The sequence below is a fragment of the Miniopterus natalensis genome, chromosome 3 (assembly GCF_054644295.1).
Source record: "Miniopterus natalensis isolate mMinNat1 chromosome 3, mMinNat1.hap1, whole genome shotgun sequence".
In the NCBI taxonomy this organism is placed as follows: Eukaryota; Metazoa; Chordata; class Mammalia; order Chiroptera; family Miniopteridae; genus Miniopterus; species Miniopterus natalensis.
This window is the reverse complement of record NC_142083.1, coordinates 99,839,211-99,853,668: the sequence shown is the minus strand read 5'-3', so window position 1 is coordinate 99,853,668 and position 14,458 is coordinate 99,839,211. Positions and strand designations below refer to the sequence as shown.

General features: G+C 38.5%; 1 protein-coding gene across 1 annotated transcript in view; it reads right to left on the bottom strand.

Moving 5' to 3' along the window:
* Window positions 1-14,458, bottom strand: part of LOC107544788 (phospholipid-transporting ATPase ABCA3-like) — a 256,196-nt gene that overhangs the window by 82,417 nt on the left and 159,321 nt on the right. Inside the window, exons 15-16 of the mRNA XM_087815824.1 lie at window positions 11,780-11,935; window positions 11,222-11,432 (exon numbers count right to left, since the gene is read on the bottom strand). Of these exons, the coding sequence (XP_087671950.1) occupies window positions 11,222-11,432; window positions 11,780-11,935 (367 nt within the window). The remainder of the gene's footprint in view (window positions 1-11,221; window positions 11,433-11,779; window positions 11,936-14,458) is intronic.

The window sequence follows — 14,458 nt, the reverse complement described above, 5'->3', positions numbered from 1 at the left end:
AGTTTACGTGGTGGGCACAGTGCAATAACAGGTGATGTGTCATAGAATTGTATGCCTGAGCACTCTCTGTCCGGGGAGCAGGCACATGCCTTTCTTCCCTCTCAGGCATGCATGTCCTAAACTCTAAGGGATTCCACAAGACTTTCAACCCAGGGAGCCATGGGCAGTGGCAGCTCACCCGAGAACCTGTCTCCAAGGCCCCCTGTGCTCTGATTTTGCAGTGGGTCAAAGCAGCCCTGCATAGGCTCATTTCTCTCCTCTAACATTGCTAGAGAGCCAGCACAGCACCCTGCCCCCCAGGCTCTCTCCTGTCACTTATTCTACCCTCTGACATCCCAGTGATCCAAAGCAGCCCCACCTAGGCTCTCCTGTTGCCTTTTCTATCATAAGCACTTCCTTGTTTCACTGTCACCAGCTTTAGTGAATGTATTCTTAAAAAAAAAAGAATTGTACACTTGAAACCCATATAATTTTATTAACCACTGTTACCTCAAGAAATTTAATTTAAAAAGTGGAAACAACCAACCATATTCTGCCTTCAGGAGACACTTCTCAGCTGCAAGGACAAATATAGACTCAAAGTGAAAAGGTGAGAATGGTTCCCCAAGCAAACGGCATCCAGACAAAAGCATGTGTAGCTGGACTTATATCCAACAAAATAGATTTCAAGATAACAAAGGAACAAAAGAAGAAGATGGGTGAATTACAATGATAAAGAGAATATTACCTCAAGAAAACATAACACTTCTCAATATATATGCACCCAATCAGGGAGCATTGAAATATATAAAGCAACTACTCACAGAAGTAAAGAGAGAAACTGGAAAACAACCAACCATAGTATGGCATCTAAATACCTCATTGACAGCTATGAGTAAATCATCCAAACAGAAAATCAATACAGAAATATCGGCTTTAAAAGACACACTAGACCAAATGGACATAACTGATATTTAAAGAGCCTTTCATCACAGAACATCAGGTTATACACTTTTCCCCAGTGCACATGGAACATTCTCAGATAGACCATATGTTGGGTTACAAAACTAGCATCAACAAATTTAAGTGGACTGAAATCATACCAACCATATTCTTTTATCACAATGCTTTTACATTAAAAATCAATTTAAAAAATGAAGCAGTTAAAAACCACACAAATATGTGGGGATTAAATAAATGTACTACAAAAAAAAAAATGACTGGATCAAAGAAATAAAAGGAGAGATCATAAGATTTATAAAGACAAATGAGAATGACAATACAACGTATCAAAACTTCTGGGCTGCAGCAACAGCAGCAAGAATAGGGAAATTTATATCATCACAGGCCTATCTCAAGAAATAAGAGAAACCCCAAGTAAATGACCTAACAGCACATCTTGAAGAACTAGAAGAAAAACAAAAGCAACCCCAAGTCAGCAGAAGAAAGGAAATCATAAAAATCAGAGCAGGATTGAATGAGATAGAGAACAAAAAGACTATACAAATATTAATACAACAAAAAGTTTGTTCTTTGAAAAGATTAATAAAATTGACAATACACACTAAGGAGAAAAGAGAAAAGACTCAAAACCATGGACATCAGAGAAATACATGGGATTATACAAGAATACTATGAAAGACAATATGCAACCAAATTCAATCACCTGGAAAAATGGATAAGTTTCTAGAAACATATAACCTTCCTAAACTGGATCATAATGGATTGTAAATATAGGCCTCATAAAATGAGCTTGGGAATCTTCTCCTCCAAAACTATATAAATACACTACAAAGAAAGAAAATTATAGGCCAATATCCCTGATGACCATAGATGTTAAAATCTTCAACAAAATATTAGCAAACCTGATCCAGCAATACATTAAAAAGATCATACACCATGATTAAGTGGGATTTATCCTGGAATGCAAGATTGGTACAATATCCACAAATCAACAAATGTGATAAAAGGTACCCAAACTGGAAAGGAAGAAGTAAAACTGTCATTATTTGCAGATGACATGATTCTGGATATAGAAAACCCTAAAGATTCCACCCCAAAATTACTGGAACTGATAAATGAATTCAGAACAGTAGCAGGATACAAAGTAAGTATCTAGAAATCAGTTGCATTTTTATACACCAATAATGAACTATCTATCAAAAAGGGAAACTAAGAAAACAATCACATTCACAATCACTTCAAAAACACACACCTAGGAATCAATTTAACCAAGGAAATAAGAGACTTGTACTCAGAAATTATAAGATACTGAAAAAAAATTTGAAGCTATAAATAAATGGAAGCTTATCCTGGATTCATAGATAGAAAGAATTCAAATCATTAAAATAAGCACATTACCCAAAGCCATCTACAGATTCAACACAATTCCTATCAAGATACAATCTTCTTTCTCAAAACAGTCTTGAGAAAGAAGAACAAAGATGGAGGAATCATGCTACCTGATACAACAAGTCCACAGTAATCAAAACAGCATGGTACTGGCATAAAAATTGATATACAGATCAATGGAACAGAATAGAGAACCCAGAAATAAACCTATGCCTTTATAGTCAATTAATATTTGATAAAGGAAGCAAAAATCTACAATGGGGTAAAGAGAGTCTACTGAAGAAATGGTTTTGAGAGCATTAAATGGATACATATGTGCAGAAAAATTAAATTAGACCATACACAAGAATAAGTTCAAAATGGACGAAATACTTAAATGTTTGACTTCAAAAGCATAAAAATCCTGGAAAAAAACAGAGACAGTGGTATCCTGGATATTTCTTGTAGCAATATTTTTTCTGATATATCTCCCCGGGCAAGGGAAACAAAAGAAAAGAAAAAATAAGCAAGTGGGCTACATCAAAATAAAACTTTCTGCAGAGCAAAGGAAACAATCAACAAAATAAAAGACAAATCACTGAATGGGAGAACATATTTGCCAATGATACATCTGATAAGGGATTAATGTTCAAAAAATTTTTAAATAACTTATAAAACTCAACACCAGAAAGACAAAAAATACAATTAAAAAAATGGGCAAAGGACCTGAGTAGAAACTTCTGCAAAGAGGACATACAGATGGCCAATAAACATAGGAAAAGATGCTGAATGTCACTAATCATCAAAAAAATGCAAATTAAAACCACAATAAAGTATCACCATACACCTGTCAGAATGGCTACCATCAATAAGTCAAGAAAGAAGTATATTGAGGATGTGGAGAGAAGGGAACCCTTGTGCGTTGTTGGTGGGAATGCAGACTGGTGCAGCCACTGTGGAAAGCAGTATGGAGTTTCCTCAAAAAATTAAAAATGGAACTGCCTTATGACCCAGTGATTCCACTTCTGAGAATTTGTCTGAAGAAACCTAAAACACTAATTGAAAGAATACATGCACCCCTATATTCATTGCAGCATTATTTACAAAAGCCTAAATTTGAAAGCAGCCCAAGTATGTTTCAATAGATACATGGATAAAAAGCTGTGGTACATTTACACCATGGAATACTACTTGGTCATAAAAAAGAAGGAAATCTTACCCTTTGCGACAGCATGGATAGATCTGGAGAGCATTATGCTAAGCAAAATAAGCCTGTCAGAGAAAGATAAGTACCATATTATTTCATTGATATGTGGAATCTAACGAACAAAATGAACTAACAAGAAAAACAGACACAGACTCAGATAGAGAGGATGCTGATAGCTGTCAGGGATGGAGGGTTGGAGGACTGGGGGAGGGTTGGGGTCAAGGGATTGAGCAAAAAAAAAGAGAAAAACACATGGACACGAACAGTAAGTGTGGTGACTGCTGGGGGTGGGGGTGAAAGGAAGTTGAGGAGGGTATGGGGGGCGAATAACAAAGGAAGGAAACTTGACTTTGGGTGGTGAACATACAATGCGGTGTGCAGGGGATACGCTGTGGAATTGTGCACCTGAAACCTGTATAACTTCGTTGACCAGTGTCACCCAAATAAATTTAATAAAAAGGAAACAAAAATTTAAATTTAAATAGACTGATCAACAATGAAGAAATTATAACGACCATCAAAACTCCCCCAAGACCAAGTAAACAAGATGGCAGCGCAGGTAACAGCTGCACCTGCCGCCTCCCGCAACCACATCAAAATTACAACTAAAATACAGAGCCACCATCACTCAGAACCTCCTGAAATCTGGCTAAACAGAAGCCCCACAACCAGGGAACTGAAACAGCATTGAGACCAGGAGGGGGGGGGGGACGACTCGGGTGGACTGGGGCTGGATCACGGAGCCCACACCCAGTGCCACAGGTTAAACACAGGAGGGAATCTCAGTGGTGGAGGTTTCCCGGAGGAGCGAGGGGTCCCAGCCCCACATCAGGCCCCAAGACCAGGGTTCCAGGCCAGGAAGAGACGTCCCCACAACTCCGGGCTGTGAAAACCAGTGGCGACTGTCGCTGAGGGTCACGGAGGCTGCGGGAGTCACAGGCTTTCCGCCTGCACACGGACTCACTCAGACGCGCTCCCTCTGAGCCCCAGCACCGGGCAGCAGCTTATAAGGAACCTGGGGCATTTAGCAAGAAACTAACTTGCCTGGAATCAGGAAAAGACCTGGAGAGGCAGCTTCCTCCCAGGCAGAAGAGCTGGAAGAGGTCATTGCTCCTGTGGCGAGTCCTCCCCCCACACAGCCAGCAGGCAGGCGCCATATTTGAATCTCCAGCACCTGACTCACACCTTTGGCCCCGCCCCTCCCCACCTGCAAGCTCATCCAGGCCATTTCCAGGGGCTTTTCTATGCAAGTGGCCTCTCGAGCCTTATGCTTAGGACTTTCCAAAAGTTTCTCAAACAAGCAGCAGCATGCCCCATATGGCTTGATAAGTAGCCCCAGGCCTGGCACTAGCGGTAGCTTGCACTGGCTCAGAGCTTTGGCCTCTCCTGGACACCTCCAAGTCCAGCACAAGTAGCAGCCAACTACAAATTGCTGTGTAGCTCATGCGGGGTGGTCCTGGGCAAGGCACTGGAAGAGGCTGACTTTGCACCTCCCGGGAGGCCCCAGAGGCAGTGCACCTGGTGGTCAGACTTGACCATGCTGGATGACAACCCTACCACATCCACGAGTGACACACTCAATGGGTGCACCTGGTGAACAACAAAGCTCCACTGAAGTAAATCCTGCTCCATAGGGGTGTATTCAGCACAGCAGCTCACTGGCTGTAGCTGCAGCTGGTCCTCACAGCTGATTGGCCTGGGGGTCAATTCCTCCCAGTGATGCCAATAGCAACCAAGGCTCAACTACAATAGGGCAGTGCACACAGCCCACAAAGAGGAGCACTTAGGAGGCCCAGCTCAGGTGACTGGGGAGGCTGAGCCACTGGACCTTACAGACACCTACTACACAGCCACTCTACAAATTCCAAGAGACATAGCAGCTCTACCTAATACAGAGAAATAAACACCAGGAAGCAGCCAAAATGTGGAGGCAAACAAACATGTTGCAAAGGAAAGAACAGAAGAAATCTCTAGAAGAGGAACTAAATGAAATAGGTCCAAGCAAGCTAACAGATACAGAGTTCAGAATTATGGTTATAAGGTTGCTCAAGGATATTAGTAAGAGTATTACAAAAATAACTGAGAAAATCGATGTCTTAATAAAGTCCCAATTTGAAATGAAAGCTACACGACTGAAATGAAGAATAATTTACAGGGAATCAACAGTAGAGGATGCTGAGAATCAAATCAGCAATTTGGAACATAAGGAAACAAAAAACACCCAACCAGAAGAGCAAAAAGAATAATAATCCAGAAATATGAGGATAGTATAAGGAACCTCTGGGACAACTTCAAGAGGCCCAACATTCGTATTATTGGGATGCCAGCAGGAGAAGAAAGAGCAAGAAATTGAAAACCTATTTGAAAAAATAATTACTGAAAACTTCCCCTACCTGGGGAAAGAAATAGATTTACAAGTCCACGAAGCACAGAGGGTCCCAAACAAGAGGAACCCAAAGAGGCCCACACCAAGACACATCATAATTAAAATGCCAAAGTTTAAAGACAAAGAGAGAATCTTAAAAGCAGCAAGAGAAAAGCAGTTAGTTACCTGCAAGGGAGCACCCATACGACTGTCAGCTGATTTCTCAACAGAAACTTTGCAGGCCAGAAGGGAGTGGCAAGAAATATTCAAAGTGATGAAAAATATGGAACTACAACCAAGATTGCTCTACCCAGCAAAGCTATCATTTAGAACTGAAGGTCAGATAAAGAGCTTCTTAGACAAGGAAAAGCTAAAGGAGTTCATCACCACCAGACCAGCACTACAGGAAATGTTGAAGGGTCTTCTTTAAGAATTAATGAACAAAAAAATCTGACGAACTAAATAGATCCAGAGACCCTGACACAGGCAACAGACGATCATATTTCAGAGGAAAGGGGGAAGGGGGTGGAGGGTGGGAAGAGATTAACCAAAGAAGTTATATGCATATATGCATAACCCATGGACACAGTCAATAATGGGGTGAAGGCCTGGGGAAGGGGTGGGAGCGAGGTTGAGGGGGTCAATTGGGGGGAAAAAATGGGACACCTGTAATACTTTCTACAATAAAGATAAATTAAAAATACAAACAAAAAACTTCCCCAAAAGTGAAAGTCCAGGACCAGATGACTTCACTACTGAATTCTGCCCAACATTCCAAGATTTAACACACATTCTCAAACTCTTCCAAAAAATTAAAGAAGAGGTAATATTTCCTAACACATATAATGAGGTCAACATAACCCTGATACTAAACCTGGCAAAGATAACACAAAAAAGAATACTTCAGACCAATATCTCTGATAAATATAGATGCAAAAATTTTAAACAAAACACTAGCAAAATGAATACAGCAATACATAAAAAATAATACATCACGATCACATGGGGTTCACTCAAGAGGCACAAGCGTGGTTCAACACACACAAATCAATCAGTGTGATACACACACCACATTAACAAATAAAGGGTAAAAATCATATGATCTTATCAATAGATGCAGAGATAGCGTTTGACATGATACAGCAACCATTTGTGATGAAGACAATAAAGTGGGTTTAGAAGAAAAGTACCTCAACATAATAAAGACCATATTATGACAAACCCTCAGAAAATATCATAAGCAATAGTGGAAAACTGAAAGCTTTTCCTCTAAGATCAGGAACAAGAAAAGGATGTCCATATTCACTTTTCTATTTAACATAGTTCTGGAAGTCCTAGACAGAGCAATCAGGCAAGAGATAGAAATAAAAGGCATCCAAATTGGGAATGAAGAAATAATCACATTTTGCAGATTACACAATTCTTTTTATAGAAATCCCTAAAGACTCCACCAAAAAAATCATTAGAAACAATAAACCAATACAGTAAAGTTGCAGCATATAAAATAAAGCACAAAAAATCCATTCAAGTGTACGGTGATAGAAGGAGATTTGATTTTGGATGGTGGGCACACATACAATATACAGATATTGTATAGAACTGTACACTTAAAACCTATGTAATTTAATAAAAAATCTAAAACATCCATTACATTCTTATATACTAACAATGAAGTTTCAGAAAAAAGTAAAATAACCAATTCCTTTTGCAGTTGCAATAAAAAGAATAAAATACCTAAAAATAAATATAATAATGGATGTGAAGGACCTATACACTGAAAACTACAAAGCATTATTAAAAGAGATGGAAAAAGACACAATGAAATGGAAAGATGTTCTGTTTTCACCGACTAGAAATATTCAACATATTTAAAATGTCTATATTACTCAAAGCAATATACAGATTTAATGTAATATCCATTAACATGCCACTGGGGCCCCTGGATGGGTATCTCAGTTGGTTAGAACATTATCCTGATATGCCAAGGTTGCAGTTTTGGTGTCTGGTCAGGGCACATACAAGAATCAACCAATGAATGCAAAAATAAGTGGAACAAATTTTTCTCTCTCTCCCTTTCTCTCTCCCTCCCTCCCTCCCTCCCTCCCTCCCTCCCTCCCTCCCTCCCTCCCTCCCTCCCTCCCTCCCCTCTCATCAATTTTAGAAAATTTCAATGGCATTTTAAAAAGAAATAGAACAAAAAGTCATCAGATTTGTATGGAACCACAAAAGACCCTAAATAGCCAAAGCAATCCTGTGAAAAAAGAATGAAGCCAGAGGTATCACACTTCCTGACTTCAAATTATACTGCAAAGCTATGATAATCAATACATCATGGTACTGGCAAAAAACAGACCCACAGACCAGTGTACTAAAATTGAGAGCCCAGAAATAAACCCAGAAATATATGGGCAAATGATTTTTAATAAAGAAGCAAAAAACATTCAATGGAGAAAGAAAGCCTCATCAATAAATGGTGCTGGGAAAATTGGAAAGCCCCATGAAAAGAATAAAATTAGACTCTGTCTGTCTGCATATACAAAAATTAACTCAAAATGGATCAAAGACCTAAATATAAAACCTGAAACAAGAAATTACATAGAAGAAAACATAGGTACTAAACTTATGGATTTTGGTCTTAGAAAGGATTTTATGAATTTGACCCCAAAGGCAAGGGACGTGAAGGCAAAAGTAAAGGGATGGGACTATAGAAAATGAAAAGGCTTCCGCACAGCAAAATAAACTGCCAACCAAACAAAAGGAAAACAACCATATGGGAGCAGATATTTGCAAACAAGAATTCTGACAAGGGGTTCATAACCAATACATATAAAGAACTCATACAGCTCAACACCAAAAAAACAAACAATCCAACTAAAAAATGGGCAGAGGACTTGAACAGACAGATCTCCCAAGACGACATACAAATGGCCAACAGATTTATGAAAAGATGCTCAAGTTCACTAGCTATTAGGGAAATGCAAATCAAAGCCACAATGAGATACCACCTCACACCTGTTAGAATGGCTATTATCAACAAGACAAGTAATAACAAGTGTTGGAGAGGCTGTGCAAAAAAGAAACCCTTAATTACTGCTGGTGGGAATGTAGACTGGTAGGCCACTATGAAAATAAGTATGGAGGTTTCTCAAAAAATTAAGAATAGAGTTACCATATGATCCAGGGATCCCTCTTCTGGGTACCGACCACCAACATTTGAAACCATTTATTTGCAAAGGTGTGTATATATATATATACACCCTTTTGTTCACTGCAGCATTATTCAAGGTGGCAAAGATATAGAAACAGTGTCCTCTGATAGATGATTTGATAAAGATGTGGTACATATATACAATGGAACACTACTCAGCCATAAGAAAAGATGAAATACTGCCATATTTGACAGCACTGATGAATCTTGAGAATACCATGCTAAGTGAAGTAAGTCAGACAGAAAAAGTCAAGAACCACAAGATTTCCCTTATATGTGGAACATAAAACTGAAAGCAACAAATGAACAAACAAGATAAACAAACAAACAAAAACTCACAGACACAGACAATAGCACGGTGGTTACCAGAGGGAAAGGGGGTGGGGAGGTAATAAAGGATGGAGGCACATCAAATATACGGTGATGAGAAGAGATTTGAGTTTTGGTGGCAAATACACAATGCCATATATGATGATATATCATAGAATTGTTTACTTGATACCCATATAATTTTATTAACCAATGTTACACCAATAAATTCAATAAAACACTTAGATGTTTAATTTATGTGTCTCATAACCCAGGGGCCTCTAATTCATGGGATGAATCTAATTTCAGATGTAGAACCCCTTTCAAATTAATTGTAAAAACTCAAACCTGTAAGGTGATCATAAACTTTAAAGAACTAAATGGGTATAAAATATGACTAAGATATATCTTTGCTATATGGCCCCAGATTTGTATTCTATAAATTGGAGCTGTTGTTTTGAATATTAAATATGATATATAAAATGGACACCACAGTACCTAGTATAGAGGAAATAATTAATGTGAGTTGAATAACCTCAAATACTGAGCAAACGAATGATGAAGCAATTCATTCTCTTTTTTTTTTTTTTTAAATATATCTTTATTGATTTCAGAGAGAGGAAAGGAGGGGGAGAGAGAGAGATAGAAACATCAATGATGAGAGAGTCACTGATCGGCTGCAGTCCACAACCCGGGCATGTGCCTTGACCGGGAATCGAACCCTGATCGCCTGGATCCTAGGTCGACGCTTAACCACTGAGCCATGCCCGGCCGGGCAGAAGCAATTCATTCTTAATTATCTTTATTTACATTTATACCCTCCAATTTTGGATTCTAATTACTATTAATTTTAGCCCTCAATAATTTACTGCTTGGTTTATCAGTTTTATCTCCTACAAAAACCATATACTGCTCTAGGTAGTTTTGTTCAGTGGTTAGAGAGTCGGCCTGTGGACTGAAGGGTCCTGAGCTTGATTCCAACCAAGGGCACCTAGCTCGGTTGCAGGCTCGATCCCTGGCCCCGTACAGGGTGAGTGCGGGAGGCAACCAACTGATGTGTCTCTCTCACATTGATGTTCCTCTCTTTTTCTCTCTCCATTCCACTCTCTTTGAAAAGCAATGGAAAAAATATCCTCGGGTGAGGAAAAACTAACAAAAAACCAAACCAAACAAAAAAAACCTGTATACTTGTCAAAGTCAAGGGTTGTTTTATTTCACTTATATGATTTTTTTCATTCTGCACTACATTTTTACTGTCAATTGCTGTGTTTGTGGATTAGAGACTGATTTGGCAAACAAGAAACTAGGATCAGAGGTCACTGATTTCTCTACTTCCTCTTCTCATCAACCAATTACTCAATAAAATGAATTTGTCTGGAGGCACAACTACATTCTAGGAACAAAGAAAACTGTGAGTAGGTTCAAAATGAGCGAAATAAGCACACTTTTTGTAGGTTAAAAAAGTAGTTCCTGAAGTCTGAAAGTATGTCGTGAGCACAATTAATAAGTATATACAGGGTGTGCAAAAGTAGGCTTTTGTAGTTGTTTGTAGGAAAATAATACAATAATTAATAAATATTCATACAAGAATAAACTCTGTTTCGTGTACTCACAACTGTAAACCTACTTTTGCCTCAACCTGTCTAGGGACTATCTAGATTGCAAAGGGCCTTAAAACCAATTAGGAAAATTGAGACCTAATTAATAGAGCAGAAGAAGTCACTGAAGAAGTTTTGGGCAATAGACAAAATATAATTAAAATCATGTTAGAAGAATATTATTAAGGCATTAATATCCTAAGAATGATCAAAGGGAGATAGACCATAGATTTGTTTCAGGAAGGCTGAAGAGCCACAGCACTGCAGAGATCCCTTGACCATGATGCCTATGCGGTCACCCAGGATGTCAGCATCATCCATACAGTGGCTGGTCAGTAAGATGATACGATCCTGTTTATACTGCTGAAGGAGATCCCAGGTGGCTCTTTTTGAAAGGGGGTCCATGCCAGCTGTGGGCTCATCAAGCATCACCACCTAGAGACAAGAAGAACAATTCCGTGACCATTGACAATTGATGCCAAAGTACTTGTAGGATAATTTACTACTTGAGGAGAACACATTTAAACTAAGTTACAAAATCTAGACTAACAATAGCAGTAAAAACTATTTAAAAAATCCCAAACCATATTATAACAGCTGACCCAATAATGCAAATTCCCTCTGAGTATCATTGGCAACATTCCCTTAAGATTCATGTCAACTCTCAGGCTTCTGTCAGTGGAGTTTACTGGACCAGAGGGCAGGAACCCATATTTAGTGCATGTATGTGTGCATGCCCCTCCCCTTTCCCTGCTCCTTGTTCTCTATTTCTTCTCTAATACCTCAGCATCTCCCATAAGTGCTATCATGATGGAGAGCTTGCGCTTCATTCCTGCAGTCAGTGACTCTGAAATTGCATCACGCTTTTCTAGCAAGTTAAAAGTAGACAGCATATGGTCAACTTCCATAGGGTGCATCGTTTGATATCTTCTTTTTAACTAGAAAGAGAAGCCAGAATTTACATGATGCATCCAAACTTTATCCTCAGAAAGTTCTTAGATCATAACTAAATATCTACAAGAGTTGGCAAAAGGAGGTTTACAGTTGGGAGTACGTGAAACACAGTTTATTCTTGTATTATTTTTTATTAATTATTGTATTATTTGTATTACAACTGTAAACCTACTCCCCCCCCATATATAAATGAAGTTTTTTGCAACTACATCCTTAAAACATTTTACACCAGCTCTATTCTTACATCAGCTACATGGTCTTTTCCCCATTGCCTCCCTTTATGTCTAAAGGAGAGTTCCTCAAAAATGAATATTCATAATTTATAAAGACACTAAAACTCATGAACGAAGGGAGAAAATAAACATCTCTCTAGCTTTCAGGTATGACAGAGTAAACACACATCCCCTTTTCCCCCCACTGAACTCAATTATTAAACCTGAGAACTATGAAAAGTAAACATCAGCAGTTGGATCAGGGAGAACAGCAGAACCAGAACTTGAAATACCACACTGAACAGTGTTGGGTTTACCATTTTCCCGTGCATTTCCTAGCCTGAGCTCAAGGCGATCCAAAGCCTGGAAATGCAGCATAGTACAAACAGAATGAGATTAAGGAGAAACCCTCTCGTCTGGTTTGAGGAGTGGAGAAGGGAAAACGCCTAAAGCTCCCGGAGTATGGAAAGCGCAATCTCATTTTTTTCCTCTGCTCTTTTGTGGCCCAGACCATGGGAAGTCTTGTGGGAGGGATCCTAGCAAGAGTAGAAAAGAATGGGAATCCTCTCTGAGCTCAAGTGCTGAGGGAGGTGAACCTTCTCAGTTTAGTCAAGCCATGGCTCTAAGAGACAGGGCCAAACCAATCCGCCTTTTACCATTCTTCATCTTCTTGCCACTTAGATGTGACACACTCATAAAAGTGGGTGATTTCTGGCTGGGGGACTAAGAAATTCTGGAGAACTGGAACATTCTGGAGAAGTAACAGGAGGGAGGAGCAGGAAAGTGACATGCAAAGTTGTTTGTGAACTCATGTGTTTACCCTGTCATTTGCACATATGGATAAAATCCTAATTAGAATACCAAATTAAAAAAATTATGCTAATGAGTAAACCTCTATCCAGATGTAATGAGTAACACAGGTTGAGACTGAAATAGCACTGTAAAGACTTTAAACTGACACAGGAACCACAGACCACAGACAAGATATAAACAAGATGCAGAACATCATGAGGTATTGTTGAAAACATCAAGATAAATACAAAAGTCAACTGGATACAAAGAGTGACAAAAATCTCATGTCATGTAGGAAAAGACAATCAATAGACATCAATGATAGGATGGCATGGATGTTGGAATTAACATAGTATCATTAACATAAAAAATATGAAGAAACTAAATGAAGTTTCAGAACTAAAAATTTAATAACCAAAATAAAAACTCATTTGACTTAATAATAGAACAGAAATGACAGAGGAAAGGGTGAATTTGAAGGCAGATAAATAGAAAGTATACAATCTGAATAATAGAAAGAAAAATGATTACGAAAAATGAACAAAGCCCAAAGGGATTTTTGGGACAACAACAAAATGTCTAACATTCATGTCATTGAAGAATGAGTATGTGGCTAAAAGAATAATTGAAGAAATAATGACAGCAAACTTGTCAAGTTTGGCGAAAGACACAAACCTACAGATTGAAGAAGCTGATTGAATTCTATCCAGATAAACTCAAAGAAATCCACACCAGACAAATCATAACAAAATTGCTGAAATGTTAAGACAAAGAAAAGCTCTTGACAGCACTCAGAAAAAAAGATAAATTAACTATAGGGGAATAATTCAGATGATTTTGAATTTTTTATAAACATGGTGCCCAGAAAGCAGTAGAACAACATTAAAAAAAAAACAAAACTGATTCACTGATTCGTTGACTGAGAGAGAGAGAGAGAGAGAGAGATCAACTTGTTGATCCACCCATTCATGCACTCACTGGTTACTTCCTGTACGTCCCCTGACTTGGGGTTGAACTCACAGACTTGGTGCATTCGGATGATGCCCCAACCAGCTGAGGTATCCAGCCAGGGCAAGAACAACATTTTTAAATGCTGAAAGAAAAGAACCATTGACCGGATTTCTATGTCAAGTAAAAATATCCTTGAGAAACTATTGTGAATTAAAGATCCTCTCAGGCAAAGGAAAACTGAGAGACTCTTGAGCGAAGAGTATTGGTGTAAACGAACTGATACAGAATGTTCTTCAAACAGAAGAGAAATGATGCAGAAAACCTGAAATATCATGAATAATGAAAGTACACATGGTTCTTTAAACATGCTAGATGATTTTAAGCAAAAAATATAATATTTTCTGATAATGTTTTCAGTATATGTATGTGTCATTTATGACCACTATAGCCTAAAGGGAAGAGGAGAAAGAACCTACAATGTGGTAAGGTCTCTATACTCCAAATAAAGTTGAAAACTATTGATTATAAATAACTGAAAAGCTATGTCCATAT